Source organism: Mustela erminea, chromosome X, assembly GCF_009829155.1.
Source record: "Mustela erminea isolate mMusErm1 chromosome X, mMusErm1.Pri, whole genome shotgun sequence".
NCBI lineage: Eukaryota > Metazoa > Chordata > Mammalia > Carnivora > Mustelidae > Mustela > Mustela erminea.
In genome coordinates, this window is record NC_045635.1 from 127,208,129 (window position 1) to 127,227,945 (window position 19,817).

Genomic DNA, 19,817 nt, shown 5'->3' on the forward strand with positions numbered 1-19,817 from the left:
TGTTTGTCTTTCTCTGTATGACTTATTTTTATTAGCTAATGTCCTGTAGGTCCATCCATGTTGTTGCAAATGGTACAACCTTGTCTTTTTATGGTTGAGTAATATTCCAGTGTGTGTGTGTGCTCATGTGTATAGATAAACCATATCTTCTTTATCCATTTATCTATTAATGAACACTGGGGTTGGCTCCATATCTTGGATATTGTAAATAATGCTACAGTAAACATAAGGGTGCAAATATCTTTTCAAATTAGTGTTTTCATTTTCTTTGGGTAAATACCTAGTAGCAAAATTATTTACTCATAAGGCATTTCTATTTTTAAATATTGAGGAACTTCCATATTATTATCTGTAAGAGTTTCATCTATTTACATTCTCACCAACAGTGCATGAGGATTCCATGTTCACCACATCCTCATCATCATTTATTATTTCTGGTGTTTTCATTTTGATCATTCTGATAGGCATAAGGTAACACCTCGTCATAGTTTTGATTTACATTTCTCTGATGATGAGTGATGCTCAGCATCTTTTCATGTCTCTGTTGGTCACCCATATGTCTTTTTTTTTTATTTATTTTTTATTTATTTTCAGCATAACAGTATTCATTGTTTTTGCATCACACCCAGTGCTCCATGCAATCCGTGCCCTCTCCAATACCCACCACCTGGTACCCTGACCTCCCACCCCCTGCCCCTTCAAAACCCTCAGATTGTTTTTCAGAGTCCATAGTCTCTCTTGGTTCACCTCCCCTTCCAATTTCCCCCAACTCCCTTCTCATCCATATGTCTTCTTTGGAAAAATGATTATTCAAGTCTTTTGCCCATTTTGTAATCAGATTATTTGGGTTTGGTTTTAAGTTGTGTAAGTTCTTTACATATTTTGAGAATTAACCCCTTATTGGATATATCATTTGCAAATATTTTCCCTCAGTCAGTAGATTACCTTTCTACTTTTGTTGGTTAACTTCATTGTATGAATGCTTTTTGGTTGGTGTAGTCCCAATAGTTCATTTTTGCTTTTATTTCCCTTGCCTTAGGAGACATACCTGGAAAAATGTTACTATGGTTACAGAAATTGCTGCCTGTGTCTCTTCTACCATTTTTATGGTTTCAGTTCTCACATTTAGGTTGTTAATCCAACTTGAGTTTTTGTGTGTACAGTGTTAGGAAACGGTCCAGTTTCATTCTTTTGCACATAGCTCTCCAGTTTTCCTAATAACATATGTTGAAGAGACTGTCTTTTCCCCATTGTATATTCTTGCAAACTTTGTAATAGATTAATTGACTATATAAATATGAGTTTATTTCTGGGCTCTCTATTCATTCATAGATGAATAGAGAGTCATTCATAGATGCATCTATTTTTGAGTCAGTACCACACTGTTTTGATTACTATAACTTTGTTTTGTATCTTGAAATCCAGAATTGTGATATCTCCAGCTTTGTTCTTCTCTCTCAAGATTGCTTTGGTTATTTGGGGCTTTTTTTGGTGTGTGATTTCATGCAAAATTTAGTGTTTTTTGCTTTAGTTCTGCAACAAATGCTGTTGGTGTTCTAATGAGAATTGCATTAAATCTGTAGATTGCTTCAGGTAGTATGGATATTTTAATAACTTTAACTCTTCCAATCCATGAATGTGAACTATCTATTTGTGTTGTCTTTAATTTCATTCATCAATGTCTTACAGTTTTTAAAGAACAGTTCTTTCACCTCCTTGGTTAAACTTCTTCCTATATATTTTGTTCTTTTTGGAGTAATTGTAAATGAAATTGCTTTCTTAATTTCTCTTTCTGCTACTTCATTATTACTGTATAGAAACACTATTGATTTCTGTGTATTAATTTTGTATCCTGCAACTTTACTGAATTCATTTATTACTCCCAGTAGTTTTTTTTTGGTGGAGTGTTAGGGTTTTCAACGTATAGTATCAACTCACTTGCAAATAGTGACAGTTTAACTTTTTCTTTACCAATATGGATGCTTCTTATTTGATTTTTCTTTTTGTTTAATTGTTGAGACAAGGACTTCCAGTACTATGTTAAATAAAATTGTAAGAGTGGGTATCCTTTCTTATTTCTTATCTTAGAGAAAAAGCTCTCTATTTTCCCTCTACATATGATGAGTATTGAGTATGATGCTAGCTGTTTTTCATAAATGGTCTTTATTATGTTGAGGTATGTTTCCTTTAAACCTACTTTGTTGGGAGTTTTTGTTATGAACAGAGTTTGAATTTTGTCAATACTTTTTCTATATCTGTTGAGATAATCATGTATATTTTATCCTTCATTGTGTTGATGTGGCATACCATATTGATTGATTTGTGAATATCAAAACCCACTTGCATCCCCAAAATAAAAGCAGTTTGTTTGTGGTAAATGATCCTTTTAATGTATTGTTGAATGTGGTTTGATATTTGTTGAAGATTTTTGCATATTTATTCATCAGAAATACTGCCTGCCCTGCAGTTTTCCTTTTTTGTAGTGCCTTTGTCTGGTTTTGGTGTCAGGATAAGTTTGAATTTGAAATTTTTCCTTACTCTTCCATTTTTTTGAGTAGTTTAAAGAGAGTTTAACCTCTTCTTTAAATGTTTGGTACAATTCACCTGTGAATCCATCTGGTCCTGGACTTTTATTTTTTGGTAGTTTTTGTTTACCAATTAACTTTTATTGCTATTGATTGATCTGTTCCAATTTTCTATTTCTTCCTTCCTGATTCACAGCTGGAAGATTGTATGCTTCTAGGAATTTATCAATTCTTTCTAGTTTGTCTAGCTCATTGGTATATAATTTTCCATAGTATTCTCTTATCATCCTTTGTATTTATGTGTGGTCAGTTGTTACTTTTTGTTTTTTATTTTATTTGTTTGGGTCCTTCTTTTTTTTTTTCCTGATAAGTCTAAGATTTTATCAATTTTGTTTATCTTTTCAAAGAACAAGCTCTTGTTGTTGTTGTTTTTTCTACTTTTTTTTTTTTAGTCTTGATTTATTTCTGCTCTGATCTTTACTACTTCCTTTCTTCTAATCACCTTGGGCTTTGTTCTTTCTCTAGTTCCTTTAGTTATAAGTTGAGCTGTCTCTTGTATCTTAAGGTGGGCCTATATTGCCATATATTTCCTTCTTGAAATGGATTGCACTGTGCTCCAAAGATTTTGGAACATTATGTTTTCATTTTCATTTGTTTCTGTGTATTTTTTTAAATCTTTAATTTGATTACTTCATTGACTCATTGGTTGTTTAGTATCATGTTGTTTAGCCTTCACGTATTTGTGGGTTTTTTCCAATTTTTTTTCTCATGATTGATTCTAGTTTCATATCATTGTGATTGGAAAAGATGCATAGTATGATTTCAATATTCTTAAATTTATTGAAACTTGTTTGTGGCCTAACATGGGATCTATCCTTGAGCATGTTCTTTTTTTTTTTTAAAGATTTTATTTATTTATTTGACAGACAGAGATCACAAGTAGGCAGAGAGGCATTCAGAGAGAGGAGGAAGCAGGCTCCCCGCTGAGCAGAGAGCCCGATGCAGGGCTCGATCCCATGACCCTGGGATCATGACCTGAGCCGAAAGCAGAGGCTTTAACCCACTGAGCCACCCAGGTGCCCCCCTTGAGCATGTTCTATATGCCTTTGAAAAGAATGTGTGTTCTTTTATTTTAGATGGATGTTTTGTATATATCTGTTATGTCCATTCATCTAATGTGCCATTCAAAGACACTGTTTCTTTATTGATTTTCAGCATAGATGACCTAGCCACTGATAAAAGTGGGAGGTTGAAGTCTCCTACTATCATTGTGTTGTCATCAATTTCTTTTTTATGTTTATTAATATTTTATTTATGTATTTAGGTACTTCATTTTTGGGTGCATAAATATCTACAATTTTCATATCTTCTGGCTGGATTGTTTTATCATGATGTGATGTCTTTCTTTGTCTCTTGTGACAGTCTTTGTTTTCAAGTCTGTTTTGTCTGGGGGTGGCTGGGTGGTTCAGTTGATTGAGCATCTGAATCTTGATTTTGGTTCAGGTCAGGATCTTAGGATTTTGAGATCAAACCCCACATCAAATTCTGTGCTGAGTGTGGAGTCTGCTTAAGACTCCCTCTCTGCTACCCACTTAAGCCCCCATGTTGCATCACCACTTCCTCATATCAGGGAGATCATATGAGAGTTGTCTTTCTCTGCTTGACTTATTTCGCTAAGCATGATACGCTCTAGTTCCATCCATGTTGTCGCAAATGGCAAGATTTCATTTCTTTTGATGGCTGCATAATAAATGAAACAAGATGGGATTGGGAGGGAGACAAACCATAAGTGACTCTTAATCTCACAAAACAAACTGAGGGTTGCTGGGGGGAGGGGGTTTGGGATAAGGGGGTGGGATTATGGACATTGGGGAGGGTATGTGCTTTGGTGAGTGCTGTGAAGTGTGTAAACCTGGTGATTCACAGACCTGTACCCCTGGGGATAAAAATATATGTTTATAAAAAATAAAAAATTAAAAAAAAAGACTCCCTCTCTGGCCCTCTCTGCCCCTGCCCCCTCTCTTTTTCTCTTTCCCCTTATAAAAAGTAAAATAAAATATTTAAAAAAGGACAAAAATATAAAGTAGGCTTTGTCTGACATAAGTATTGCTACTCAGTCTTCTTTTTTTCACTTCCATTTGCATGGTATTTTTCCATCCCTTCACTTTTCAGTGTCTATGTGTCTTTAGGTCTGAGGTGAGTCTATTATAGGCAGCATATAAATTGGTCTTGCTTTTTAAATTTTTTTTAATCTGTTCTACCACACTATGTCTTTTCATTGTAGAATTTAGGTCATTTATATTTAAAGTAATTATTGAAATGTATGTACTTACTGCAATTTTGTTATTTGTTTCCTGGTTGTTTTTGTAGTTCTTCTCTGTTCTTTTCTTTTTCTCTTGCTCTCTTTTGCAGTGACTGATGGTTACTGTAAAGTTATGTTCAGTTTTTTTTTTCCTCTTTATTTTCTGTGTATCTATTACAGGTTTTGGGTTTATGGTTATCATAAAGTTCATATATAAAATCCCAAGTATATAGCAGTCTATACTAAGTTGATGGTCATTTAAGTTCAAATACATTCTTTAAAAACTTTTTTCTTTTTTTATTTTTTACTCCTTCCCCCCTCTTCCACATTTTATGCATACGCTGTTATATTTTACATGGTTTTATTTATAAATTTATTATGTCTTAATTGTGTCTATTTCTTTTTTAATTATTATGTTCAATTGGCCATTTCTTATCCATTTAATAGTGGAAATACTCATTTTTTTTTTTACTTAAAGAAATCCCTTTAACAATTCTAATAAGGCTAGTTTAGTGGTGCTAAACTCCTTTAACTTTTGTTTGTCTGTAAAATTGTCTTCTTCAAATCTGAATAATAACCTTGCCAGATAGAATATTCTTGGTTATAGTTTTTTTTTCCAGCACTTTGAATAAATCATGCCAGTGACTCTAATTTGGATAAGGTCCTGCTGAGAGTACTGTGGCCTCAAGTGTCCTTGATCTGGCTTGTGGGGCAGTGGTCCATGCCAGAAAGTGTGAGCTGAGGAAACTTGGGGCTGCTACCAATACCCCTCCACCAAACACTTGGTAACTGAAGTGGTGTTGTACCTCAGAGAAAATTATGCTGTTGTTCTCAGCCTCAGAATCAGAGCCATGACTCAGAGATTTTGCCCTATTGATTCTTGCTCTTATACTTATTATTTACATCACTATTGTTAGCTCTTTTCTTTTCCAGTTTTTTAAGTGAAGGCTTGGGACATTAAGGTTAATCTTTCCTGACATAGCCATCTAGTGTAACAAGTTTTCCTTTTAGCACTGCTTTATATCATATTTTTATTTTGTTCAATTGAAAAAGTTTTGCATTTTCTTTTGTGTTCTTCTTTGACTTATGATTTATTTAGGACTTTATTTCTTAGGTTTCACGTACATTGAGATTTTCAAGGTATATTTCTATTTTTAATTTCTAATTTTATTCCATTGTGGCCAGAGAACATACTTTATATGTTATAAGTTTTTTTTATCTTTTTATGACAAAGAATATGGTCTGTTTTGGTAAATGTGGTATGAATACTTGAAATTTGAACATTCTTTTTTTAAGATTTTTATTTATTTGACAGAGAGAAAGTACATATACTTGAAAAGTATGTGTATTCTCCTTTTTTTTGGTTGGACTGTTCTATAAATGCCAATCAAGTCAAGTCAGTTGATAGTGTAGTTCTTTTTTCTGTTGCCTTTACCTATTTTCTACCTACTGTTATATTGCTTATATTGCTTATTGAGAACTGTTGGAATCACGATAATTAGAGATAACCTGTTTCTCATTTCAGTTCTCAATCTTTGCTTCATGTGTTTAGATGTAATGTGATTAGGTGCAGAAATATTTAGGATTGTTATGTACTCTTAATGAATTGACCCCTTCATTATGAAATGGCCCTCTTTATTTCTAGCAATATTTTTTGCTCTAATATATCTTTTTTCTGATATTAAAATAGCCATTCCAACCTTCTTTTGATTAGTGTTGGCATGGTGCACCATTTTCCATCCTTTTATTTAATTTATTTATTTATTTAGAAATAAACACTTTTTTATTAACATATAATGTATTATTTGCCCCAGCAGTACAGGTCTGTGAATCATCAGGTTTATACACTTCACAGCTCTCATACCCTCCCCCATGTCCATAACCCAACTACCCTCTCCATACCTGACCTCTGGCAACCCTCAGTTTGTTTTGTAACATAAAGCATAAGAGCCTCATATGGTTTGTCTCCCTCCTGATCCAATCTTGTTTCATTGTTTTTCTTCCCTACCTTCCAAACCCCCCACTTTGCCTCTCAAATTCCTTATATCAGGGATGATATGATAATTATCTTTCTCTGATTGACTTATTGACTTATTACCAGGGAGATGATATGATAATTATCTTTCTCTGATTGACTTATTTCACTCAGCATAATGCCCTCTAATTCCATTCACGTCATTGCAAATGGCAAGATTTCGTTTCTTTTGATTGCTGCACAGTATTCTATTATAGATATATATACCACATCTTTATCTATTCATCGGTTGATGGACATTATCCTTTTATTTTTAATTTATTTACAGCTTTATATTTAAGGTGGATTTCTCTCAGTAGGTAATTTTGTATCTTGCTTTAAAAAAAAAAGCCAATTTCACTATCTCTGCCTTTTAAAGTAGATGTTTGAATTATTTATATTTAACATGATGATGATATCATTTTATTGCTTTTCTATTTGTTTTATCTATTTTTGTTACATTTTCTTCTCTTTCTGCCTCCCTACCAATTATCTTTATTATTCTATTTTTAGAACATTTCTTGCTTTATTAGCAATAATTTATCTTTAAGTTCAACAACATACATATTTATCACAATCTGCCTACAAGTTATTATATTACATCACGTGCAGTATAAAAAACTTTCAACAGTATATTTCTATTTTGTCTTCTCCTGGCCTGTGTGCTATTGTTGTCATACTATATATATATATATATTTTTTTTTTCTTTTTTTTTGAACTTTAAAGATCAGATTTATTTGGAGAAAACAAAACAAAACAAAAAAGCCCACAACCCAAAGGATGGGATTTTACATCTCAAGAGATCTCCCAGGTGTTAAGTCTACAGATTACAAATCATTTTCATAGAAGATATTTTGTACAAATTTTACATGTATTAAGGAGCGGGACAGAACCCGTTTCTATGGAAACAGGGGCAGGAGGGGAGTGGGAAAAAACAGTTTTGGATACAACCATTTGGAAGGAGTAGACCCAAAGAGGGCAAAACCTACCTTTTCAATGGTATTGAAACAAAAAACCCAACAACAACAACAAAACACCAACCCCTTTCAGCCTTGGGTATTTCTCTAAAATCCACTTCCTGGCTACTGGCCAATCCAAGCCAATTATTTAAAGTTACTTCACTTGGTCAGTCTTTTTATGTCCACGGGGTAAAGGACTCATTAGCTCATTGCTGCAGCACTCCACTGACACGTCTGCTGGAAGGGCAGGGTCTAACCTAGGACTGATGGGAGAAGGGCTCGCGAACAGGAGACCAAGGTGTCATTTCTCTGCCGGTCTCAGTATTACCCATAAGGACACCGTCCCCTGGGCTGACAGTACAAAGGTGCACATAAAAGGAGGGAAGTTAAGCTCTTGTGGTACAACAGAAACCAGGACCTTGTTAAACAGTTCTCTCCATTATTATTTGTTCTTTTGAGGGAAGCTTAAGAAAAGAAAACAAAAAAAAACCCTCAAAACCACCAAAAACCACACATTGGTTGAGGCCACATTATAAATCCAAACACTGGTATGGAATTTCAGTGGAGAAGGAAAACTTAAGAACAAAACCAAAAAGCCCCCATCAAGGTTGTAAGAACAGCTCACAGTGTCCCTATTTTCCATCCTCACTCACCACCCAAGACCATTAATTCCAGTTTTCTGAGGTGTAACAGGGGTCAAAGAAATCGAAGCAGGAATGGAGGAAAAGGAGTGAGAGTCCAAAAGACACGAAAGAGCCAAGATTTGCTGGAGAAGAGCCTGTGATTCCTTATTTGCTTCTGCTCCCTGGGGTGGACAGAGAAAGCCCAGGTCAGGTGTGTGGTTTAAGCAGAAGCTGCTTTGGGGGAGCTAACAGCGAACAGTAGCATGAGGATAGGAGACCAGGAGGAGAGCCTACATTTTCAAAGCTTCAAGATTTCAACAGACTGTGGATATATGTGAACTTCCAGAAAGGATAGTGTTTAAGAAAGGGCAAAACCAGGACACAGTAAAGACTTGGGAATTCCCATGATCCTGAAATGCTTCCTGCTCCAGTGTTCACTGGAGGTCATGCCATTTCCCCCCAATCATTGGTGCAAAATAATTAGTCCCTTTCCCATAGCCTCTTTTCAAACTACGACTTCCCTGCGTATTTTGGTCACCAAGCAGTCCTGTTCTTTAGTGGTCCAGAGACTCACTCCCAACTACCCCCCTGGGGGGTAAAAATGAAGGAATCCCCCCAGGAAGCCCCAGGAACTCCGAATTAAGAAAGAGGAGGGGCAGGCAGCCTCCTAGAGACTAGAACTTCAGAGACTAAACCTACCTTTCCAAGGATGGAAAATTTATTCAGATAATGTTTGAGAATTCATATATGCCACAACAGGATCATAAGAATTAAAAGGTAGAAATCTCACACTCTTCCTTAAGCCTGCCCTACTGTTCAACCAGGTTCCAGACACTGCATCGCTGTCACTGCCATTCTGCTAAATGGAGGCCCCCAGGTACTAATCATACAGGCAACTGCATGTGTCGCAAAAACGCACAACCTTCCCATGAAAAGCTGTACGTCTCTTTCTCTCTGGCTACATTGGCGATTCTCCAGTTAGTTCAATACTTTAAAGGCTGCAGCAGCATGCAAAAGAATTTCATTTCATTTTGTTTTTTGTTTTTTGTTTTTTTAAAAAAAAGTTAAGAAAGGTCTCCAGGAGATGGTGAGTTTTATTGTCTTGTCTGGAGAGAGGTTTGATTTGCTCTCGAATGTTCCAGGGTGGAGAGACTAGGAGAAAGCACAGGATGCAGAGGTCTATTCGGTGTAATCGTCTCCCTCGTTCTCATCTTCGCCATCAACAGAGAGAGCAGCGTACTTGCTTGCAGAACTGAACTTGGAAGCTGGATTTTCTTCAGGTTTCTTTGGCTCAGGTGCAGATCGGGAGTCTTGATCCTTTTTCCCATCTTTCCTATCTGACTCCTTCCAGTGGTCCTTGTTCCCTCCGTCTCCTGGGCCACGGCTGGAGTTCCCACTTTGGCCTTTTGGGACACTCACCCCATCTACTTTGTTTTCATCTCTCCTTGCTGGTCCTTCCTCAGGTGGTTGAGCTGGAACTACTTTCCCCCCACCACTGGTAAGGGATGGCTGCTCTGTGTCTGAGCTCTGCGATCGAGCAGGAGGGTTGGAACTTCGCTTCACCCAAGCATTCTCCTTTGGCGGAGGGGCTGGCATTACCTTCAGAGGCTGTTCAGATTTGGGAGGCTTGGAAGTTGGAGAGTGACAGTCTTCCTCTTTACTGGGTGCTTCATTTTCTAGAGACTTTTCACTCTCTCTCCTTCGTGCATTTCTGCCAGATGTGGCCGAGGTCCCAGTCTGCGATGACTCACTTCCTGTCCTGGACCGTTCTCGTTCCTGAGTCTCTTCACTTTGCCAGCTTGGGTGTCTCTCCCAGGGCCGACGGTCTAGTTTTGGCTCATCCAGTTGGCGCTGCAGCTTCTCCTGCTCCTTCTGCAGCCGCTCTTCTACTTCTCGCTCTCTAGCAGCTGTGTCAACAGACTTTGCCCCTCCAAAGATAGAGGCCGCTCGAGTGGACTGGGAGGTGCTAGCAGAGGAATCATCTTCCTTAGGTGTACTCCGAGGCTTTAGATTCAGTTTGGGTCTTTGAGGGGGACCTCTATCATCACGCCTATAGTCACCCCGAGAGTAATCATCTCTGGAGCTCCATGACCGATCGTCTTGTCTGTCGTATCTGTCTTCATAGCGGTCCCTGCCTCCTCTGTAGTCGTCATCCCTACGGTACCCACTACCAAATGCTCTTCTGCCACTGCCTATCCTGGAATCGTAGCCTCTGTCGTAGTCTCTGCTGCCTCGGTCATCATAGCGATCCCGGCCCCCATATCGATCCATATCTCGGCGTGGGCCATCACGATACCCATCCCGATACCCATCGCGGTATCGATCTGAATCATAACGATCTCGATACTTGTCTCCAAAACTATCATCACCTCTCCTCGGCGGGTAGTCATCGAAGCTGTCTGTGGCAGGACACGCCCTCCAGTCTGTATCTGTTTTGTCAGAATCCCGATTTCTATCTCGGCCAAAAGAACGATCATCCCTGTCTTTATCCTGTGCTTGATCAGCAACGTCCACTCGAATTCTCCTATTACCTAGAGACTCTTCGTTGAGGCTCAGGGCACTGAGCAAAGAATCCAGGTCCTCAAACTCAGCATAACCAAAACCTTTCAACCTCTCTGGATTGCTGGGTTCACGAGGTAAACGCACTGCACTGATATTTAATCCTCTAAAGAATTCCTTAATGGATTCTTCTGTCACATCATAGGGCAGGTTCCCTAGAAAAGCAGTATAGGGTGGCAATTTCGGAAGACGGCTCCGGTCGATATTGGGTTCCCGAGCAGCCCGTGGAGCAGTGGGCAGGATAGAACGGTCAATTGGAGGTGCCCTATACACTTCGTCATCATTACTGTGCCAAGTGGTTGAAACATGTCCTTCCAGGTCATCTGTTTCATCAGCCCAGCTGACTGGTTTGGGGACATAGGTGCTTCCTCCCCCAGTCCCTCCATCCTCAGCCAGAAAGTCTGTTAGGGAGATAGTTTTCCCCTTCTTATTCTTCTTTTTTGCTGAGGCCGCCATGTTGGGAGATATATTTATTTTATTTCTGCTTTACATAGTCATTTATCATTTACAGAGATTTGGAAAAAATCTATCTTATATTTACTTACATAGTTTTTATTTGTGTTGCTCTTCCCTCCTTTGTATAAATTCATATTTCTATCTGGTATTATTTTTCTTCTGTCTGACACACTTCCATTTACATGTCTTGCAGTATACATCTGTTGGTGAATTTTTCAGCTTCTATGAGTCTGAAAAAGTATTTATTGTGCTATATTTTTTAAATGTATTATCTCTGGTTACATATTTCTAGATTGACAGGTTTTATCCAGTACGTCAAAGCTATTGCTAACTACATTCTTGTTTGGTTATTTCTGACAAGAAGTCTGCTGTCCTTCTAAAATTTTCCCTCTGAACATAATGTTTTGTTTTACTGTTTGCTTTTTTTTTTAATTTCTTTTCAGTGTTCCATAATTCATTGTTTATGTTTGCTTTTAAGATTTTCTCTTTATCTGAAGGAAAGCAGAAAATGTATTTGAATAAAAAATGAAAAAAACGTTCTAAATTTGATGAAAATTATAATTCTCACCAAGAATCTCAAAAGATAAGAAACATTAATAAAATTACACAAAGGGATATGATCAAATTGCTTACAACTAGCGATAAAGGTAAATATGGTCTCTGTTACTCTATGTTAACCAATAGCAAAAAGCTCTACCCAGATTTTTCATGGACAGTCAAACTCTACATGTCTACAAGTTAATTTCCACCTCTTCCCCTACCTTATATGTTCCAGCCACAACTCCAAAAGAAATAGAATAAAACCAAATAACCTGCTCCTCTTCTAATGTTTTCTGTTTTAGAAAATAGCACCAGGGAAGGAGTTAAGATGAGGGACCCCAGGTTTGACTGATTCCATCAAACAGACAGATCAATATCAAATCATTTTGCATACCTAGGAAATCAATCTGAGGATTAAGAGAACAACTTACACAATAAGAGGGAGAGAACATGGCAGGTAAGAGGTGCAGAAATGTGAATTCACAGAGAGAAAATCCACAGTGCTATGGAGGAGAGGGCACAGAGAAAGAGAGAAGGGGAGAGAAAGCAGTACATCAGGTCACACAAGTAAAACACTCCCCCCAAATCCACTGGGTAATAGAGAGGAATTGACTATCACAAGTTTTTACAAACAGTGGAGTTTAACTTCTGAGGTTTTTAAGTCCACGCCATTCACCAGAGTCAAGATGGGTGGGTAGCAGTACTCCTGGGGAAAAGGAGGGCAGAAGCCCAAGAACAGACAGTGGACAGCATGGTACAGGGATCCCCTGGGTCACACTGGGAAAGAACGTTCCCCTTCCTAGAGTACATTTGGAAGAGGATATATTACCTCTCCAAGGAGAAAAGACCTGCCAGGCACCATTGAGTAGCTGCTCATCAGCAAGGGACAGAAGCACTTGCAGAGGGCAGATAACCTAGTCATAGCTTTTTATGGTACTTCACCATAAACTACAAGCACCCATGTGTCCATGTAACTGTTCATCTGGGACCAAATAGCACCAGACACAGTGCTGTGAGGCCCTCCTCTAGAGGACAGAAGCAGGTCTGCATTTTGTTGGGTCTTTTAAGATTTGAAGTTTTGAATCCTAGCCACATGCCAGAGATTAAAACACAAATAAACAAACACCAGGAGAATCATGGAGTGAGGTGTGCTGATGGCCTGAGCATAGGCAGACTGAGGGTAGGGATCTGATGGAAGCCTGGGACATATGAGGGGAGATGATTGACTTCTCTGTGAGGGCTTTCTGAACAATGGTGGGCATGAGCTTCCCTCCCTGGGCATGAGAAAATGGGGTGATGCCACCTTCCCCCTACACACTAGAACAGTGGGACTTCATGAAACAACACAGTATCTTCAGTTAGGGGTGGAACCACTTATACCAACCACCACCCCCTACACCCTGCAGGGGAATCTCTAATAAGATAGGTATGACTGTGAGCCAGTATAGCAGTCTCCTATGCCAGAGGACCAGCACAAGCTCCCCCACATTTACCAAGTCTACTGATCATAAAGTGCTTCAAAGCATCAGCTTCAGTTCTTGTGGAAATAGGACCAAGCATATTTTTCCCCTTTGGAATCAAGTTTTTAGTTTTTGGCTTCTTTGTTTTTTTTCTTTTTCTGAATCAGTCTTCTTTTTTTTCTTTTTCTTTAGAATCAGGTTTATAGTTTTTTGTTTGTCTGTTTCTTTGTGTTTCTCATTCTTTTTCCTTTTCTAATTTTTGGATCAGGTTTTTTGTTTATTTGTTTTTTTGCCAGGCTTATTTTAACAAACAAATCAAAGCATATCTAGTTAAAGGTCCAAACAGTCCCCACTGCAGACAAGGAAGAACTCTGCAGAGGACTTCCCTGTGGGAAAGAACAACCAAAAACCAATAACAGAATGACACACCATATACCAGAAACAGAAGTATCAAGTTCCTAACAGTATATTACCCCGTATTAATGTAGCATTAGTCTCAGGAGTAGGAAACATATCAAGCTTTCATAACATGCAAGAAACAAAAACCTAGACAAAATGACAAGACAAATGAATTCTCTCCAAAAGAAAGATCAAGAAGAAACCACAGCCAGGGATTTACTCAAAACAGATAGAAGGAATATATCTGAACAAGAACTTAGAAAAATCATCATAAAAACACTAGCTGGGTGGGGGAAAAAACAACATAGAAGACACCAGAGAAATTTTCACTACAGAGATAAAAGACATTAAACTAGTCAGGGTGAACTAAAAAAATGTTATAATTGAGATACAAAATAAATTGCATGTAATCACAAAAAGGTTGGAAGAAGCAAAGGAATGAACTGGTGGTATAGAAGATAAAATTGTGGAAAATACTGAAGCTAAAAAGAAGAGAGAAAAAAAACTATTAGATCACAAACATAGACTGAAGGAACACAGCAATTCCATAAAATGCAATAATATCCATATCATAGGAGTCCCAGAAGAAGAAGAGCAGGTAAAGGAGGAAAAATGTTTATTTGAACAAATTATAGCTAAAACTTCCCTAATCTGGGGAAAGGAATAAGCATTTAAATCCAGGAGGCACAGAGAACTCCCCTCAAAATCAACAAAAATAGGTCAACACCAAGACATATCATCGGGGAACTTGCAAAGTACAAAGATAAAGAGAAAATTCTGATAGCAGCTAGGGACAAAAGGTCCTTAACTTACAAGGGTAAACACATAAGGTTAGCAGCAAACCTGTCCACAGAAACATGACAAGTGAGAAGAAAGTGGCAATGGTATATTTAACATTCTAAATGGAAAAATATGTGGCCAAGCATACTTTATCTAGCAACACTGTCGTTCAGAATAGGACAGATAAAGAGATTACCTGAAAAGCAAAAACTAAAGGAGTTTGTGAACACTAACCAGCACTGCTAGAAATATTAAAGGGAACCCTTTGAGCAGAAAAGAGAGACCAAAAGCACCAAAGATTAAAAAGGAACAGAGACAATCTTCAAGAACAATGACTTTACAGGTAATAAAATGGTACTAAATTCATATCTATTAATAAATACTCTGAATATAAATAGATTAAATGCTCCAATCAAAAGACAAAGGGTACTAGAATGGATTTTAAAAAAAGACCATCTATATGCTGCTTACAAGAGATTCATTTTAGACCTAAAGGCACCTGCCTATATAATGCTAATGGACATCAAAAGAAAGCTGGAGTAACAAACCTTATATCAGACAAACTAGATTTTAAAACAAAGAATATAATAAGAAATGAAGAAGGACACTATATCATAATAAAAGGGGTCTATCTAACAAGAAGATCTAACATTTATAAATATTTATGCTCCCAAGTTGGGAGCACCCAAATACATAAGTGAATTAATAACAAACATAAAAAGAAACCTCATTGATAATAATACAATAATAGTATGGGACTTTAAAACACCATTTATAGAAATAGATTATCTACGTAGAAGAACAACATGAAAACAATGGCTTTGAATGATACACTGGATCAGATGAACTTAACAGATATATTCAGAGCACTTCATCCTAAAGCAGCAGAATATGTACTCTTATTGAGTGCACATGGAACATTCTCCAGAATAGATCACACAATGGGTCATAAATCAGCCCTCAACAAGTACAAAAACATCAAGATCATACCATGCATATTTTCAGATTACAACACCATGAAACTTGAAGTCAACCACAAGAAAAATTTTGGGAAGACAAAAAAAATACAGGGAGGTTGAAGAACATCCTGCCATAGAATGAATGGGCCATCCAAGAAATTAAAGAGGAATTTTTTAAAAATACATGGAAGCAAAAGAAAATGAAAACACGACAATCCAAAACCTTTGGGATACAGCAAAGGTGGTCATAAGAGCTAAGTATATAGTGTTTCTGGCCCTCCTCAAGTAAAAACAAAGTCCCTTTACACTTAAAGGAGCTGAAAAAGAACTATAAATAAAGCCTAAAACCAGCAGAACAAAAGGAAATAATAAATATTAGAGCTGAAGTAAATGATATATAAATTTTTTAAAAAGGTAGAACAGATCAATAAAACTAGGAGCTGTTTCTTCAAAAGAATTAACAAAATTGCTAATTTTCATTGACAAACACCTAGCCAGACTCATCAAAAAGAGAAATGACTCAAATAAATAAAATCATGAATGAAAGAGGAGTGATCACAACCAACACCACAGAAATACAATTATAAGAGATTAAGAAAAAAATATATGCTAACAAATTTGGGATTCTGGAAGAAATGAATAAATTCCTAGAAACACATAAACTACCAAAACTGGCCAAAATTAAGAAGACATGGAAAACAAGTGTTGGCAAAGATGTGGAGAAAGAGGAACCATCTTACACTATTGGTGGGAATACAAACTGGTACAGCCAGTCTGGAAACCAGTATGGAGGTTCCTCAAGAATTTAAAAACAGAGGGGCACCTGAGTGGCTCAGTGGGTTTGGCTCAGTGGGTTAAGCCGCTGCCTTCGGCTCAGGTCATGATCTTGGGGTCCTGGGATCGAGTCCCGCATTGGGCTCTCTGCTCGGCGGGGAGCCTGCTTCCTCCTCTCTCTCTGCCTGCCTCTCTGCCTACTTGTGATCTCTCTCTGTCAAATAAATAAATAAAGTCTTAAAAAAAAAGAATTTAAAAACAGAGCTACCCTATGACCGAGCAATTGCACTACTCAGTATTTACACCAAAGATATAGATGTAGTAAAACAAAGGGTCCTCTGCCCCCCAATGTCCATAGCAGCAATGTTCACAATACCAAAACTATGGAAGGAGCTAAGACATCCTTCAACAGATGAATGGATAAAGAAGATGTGCTTTGTATATACAATGGAATATTATTCAAGCATCAGAAAGGATGAATACCTACCATTTACATCAACATGGATGGAACTGGAGTATACTATGATAAGTGAAATAAATCAATCAGAGAAAGACAATTACCATATGGTTACACTCATATGTGGACTATAAGAAACAGCTCAGAGGATCATAGGGGAAGGGAGGGAAAAACAGAATGGAAAGAAATCAGAGAGGGAGACAGACCATGAGAGACTCTTGGCTCTAGGAAACAAACTGAGGGTTCCTGAAGGGGAGGTGGGTGGGAGATGAGGCAACTAGGGGATGAGCATTAAAGACAGTGCATGATGAGATGAGCACTGGGTGTTTTAAGCAACTGAGGAATTATTGAACACAACACTATATGTTGGCTAATTGAATTTAAATTTTAAAAGAACTACCAAAAATGAAATGGGGGGGGGACAGAAAATTTGAACAGACCCATAATCAGCAAAGAAATTGAATCAGTAATCAAAAATCTGCCAATAAACAAGAGTCCAGAGCCAGATTGTTTCCCAGGGGAATTCTACCAAACATTTAAAGAAGAATTAATACCTGTTCTTCTGAAAGTGTTTCAAAAATTAGAAATGGAAAGAAAACTTCCAAACTCCTTTAATGAGGCCAACATTACTTTGATCCTCAAACCAGACAAATACCTAACTAGGAAGGAGAATTACAAGCCAATATCCCTGATGAATGTGGATCCAAAAATTCTCACCAAGATACTAGCTAATCTGATCCAACAGATTATTAAAAGAATTATTCACCATTATCAAGTGGGACTTATTCCTGGGCTTTAGGTGTGGTTCACTCTGCACAAATCAATTAATGTGATAAACCACATTAATAAATAAAGGACAAGAACCACATGATCCTCCCAGTAGATGCTGAAAAGACATTTAACAAAGTAGAGCATCGATTCTTGATTAAAAACCCTTGGCAAAGTAAGGATAGAAGGAACATATGTCAACATCATAAAGGCCATATATGAAAGACCCACAGAAAATATTATCCTTAATGGGGAAAAACTGAGAGCCTTTTACCTGTGGTCAGGAACAAGACAAGGATGTCCACTCTTACCATTACTATTCACATAACACTGGAAGTTGTGGCCTCAGCAATCAGACAATAAAAAGAAATAAAAGGCATCAAAATCATGAAGGATGAAGTCAAGTTTTCAGTCTTTGCAGACAATATACTCTATGTAGAAAACCTGAAAGACTCTACCAAGAAGTTGCTGAAAACTAATGAATACTTATGAAAGAAACTGAAGAGGACACAAAGAAATAGAAAAATATTTCATGCTCATAGAATAGAAGAAAAAAATTGTTAAAGTGTCTATACTACGCAAAGCATCTATATTTCATGCAAGCCCAATGAAAATACCACTAGCATTTTTCACAGAGCTAGAACAAACCATCCCAAAATATGTATGGAACAAAGAAAGACATGGAATAGCCAAAACAATAATGAAAAAGAAAAACAAAACTGGAGGTATCACAATTCCAGATTTCAAGCTATATTACAACGATGTAGTCATCAACATAGTATGCTACTTGCACAGAAATAGACACATAGATCAATGGAACAGAAAAACCAACCCAGAAATGGACCTACAACCATATGGTCAACTAATCTTTGATAAAGCAGCAAAGAACATCCAATAGAAAAAAAAGACAGTCTCTTCAAAAACTGGTATGGGAAAATGGGACAGCAACATGCAGAAGAACAAAACTGGACCACTTTCTTACTCCATACACAAAAATAAATTCAAAATGGATGAAAGACCTAGATGTGATACAAGAATTAATCAAAATCCTACAGGAGAACACAGGCAGCAACCTTTTGACTTTGGCTGTAGAAGCTTCTTACTCGACACATCATCAGAGGCAAGGGAAAAAAAAGCAAAAATGAACTACTGGGACTTCATCAAGATAAAAGTTTTTGCCCAGTGAAGAATTAGTTTTCTAAATTAATTTATTTGTCCTAAGGAAATGCACATTGAAGTATTTAGGGAAAAGGAGTATGATATCTTCAACTAGTTCTCAAATGGTTCAGGAAAAAAAATTAAATTCATACCTCTGAATACTTGCCATTTCAATACAACCCATCATATATTATAATGCACTTATCTCATTGTGATCATATTGCAAATCATACTAAACAATGGCCAACTAAGATCTGACCTAGGCAACAGGTTGCCCCTCACAGGAATTTCAAGCTGATATATGCTTAAGGTTTTGAAAACAAAAGCATGTTTCCCAGATACCCCTGGGCCACACCTCCCATTCCAGCAGGGATTGGTTTTCTGTTATCAGAAATGCTGTTGACCAAATATGGTGGCAAAATACCCTATATACATTTAGCTCAATGAAATTCAGAATTTTCCAAAACCACAGCAGAAAGATTTACTATAAAATGAAGGGTTTTAATTAATATCTAGTGCTGAGAAGGAGGAAGCTCAATATTGCACTAAACTCATTGGTCAATATAGCGCTGAAGGCACCTTAAGAATCTTTTTAGATGACAAGAGCCAAGAAAAGGATCTTAAAATAGTAACTTACCTCCAAGCCCAGGTCGTAGTCGGTTGTCATAGCCATCCAGAAGACGATCTAAAATTCTGGTGAATATAGTGATGTTGTCAGTGCTGTCATCAGGAATATCTGGGGCATGCTTAGGAGAGAGTCTGAGACAGTGAAAGAAGAAGAGATAAAAAATAATATTCTTAACAGGAAACAGTGACATGTGTTAACACTTTAAGAAGATTTCAACCAAGAGAGTGGGTCAATTAAATAGCCTTGTATCTTAACCAAATCACAATGAATATCTGTGTAAAAGGCAGATGGTGATCACTATATTTGAACTTTCAGTCCAGCATTGTCAAGAGTTTAACAAAATGTGCTCCATCCCCAACCTAGTAGTGAAGAAACACAAGCATAAATTGTTAACAGAATGAGCCTGTGAACAGTACCCATCATAAAATTATTCACCAAGGTGAACCTGAGTGGCA

The 19,817-nt window shown here is 37.3% G+C and overlaps 2 protein-coding genes across 5 annotated transcripts in view; both read right to left on the minus strand.

Moving 5' to 3' along the window:
• GABRA3 (gamma-aminobutyric acid type A receptor subunit alpha3) overlaps nt 1–19,817 on the minus strand; it is a 402,002-nt gene that overhangs the window by 202,548 nt on the left and 179,637 nt on the right. For all 4 annotated transcript variants that reach the window (XM_032330182.1, XM_032330179.1, XM_032330180.1 and 1 more), the window contains exon 3: nt 19,372–19,493. In XM_032330182.1, coding sequence (XP_032186073.1) covers nt 19,372–19,493 — 122 coding nt within the window. The remainder of the gene's footprint in view (nt 1–19,371; nt 19,494–19,817) is intronic.
• LOC116582602 (eukaryotic translation initiation factor 4B-like) lies at nt 8,989–11,443 on the minus strand. The gene has a single exon (XM_032330178.1). It carries the CDS (start codon nt 11,437–11,439, stop codon nt 9,604–9,606), a length of 1,836 nt encoding a protein of 611 aa, XP_032186069.1. The 5' UTR covers nt 11,440–11,443; the 3' UTR covers nt 8,989–9,603.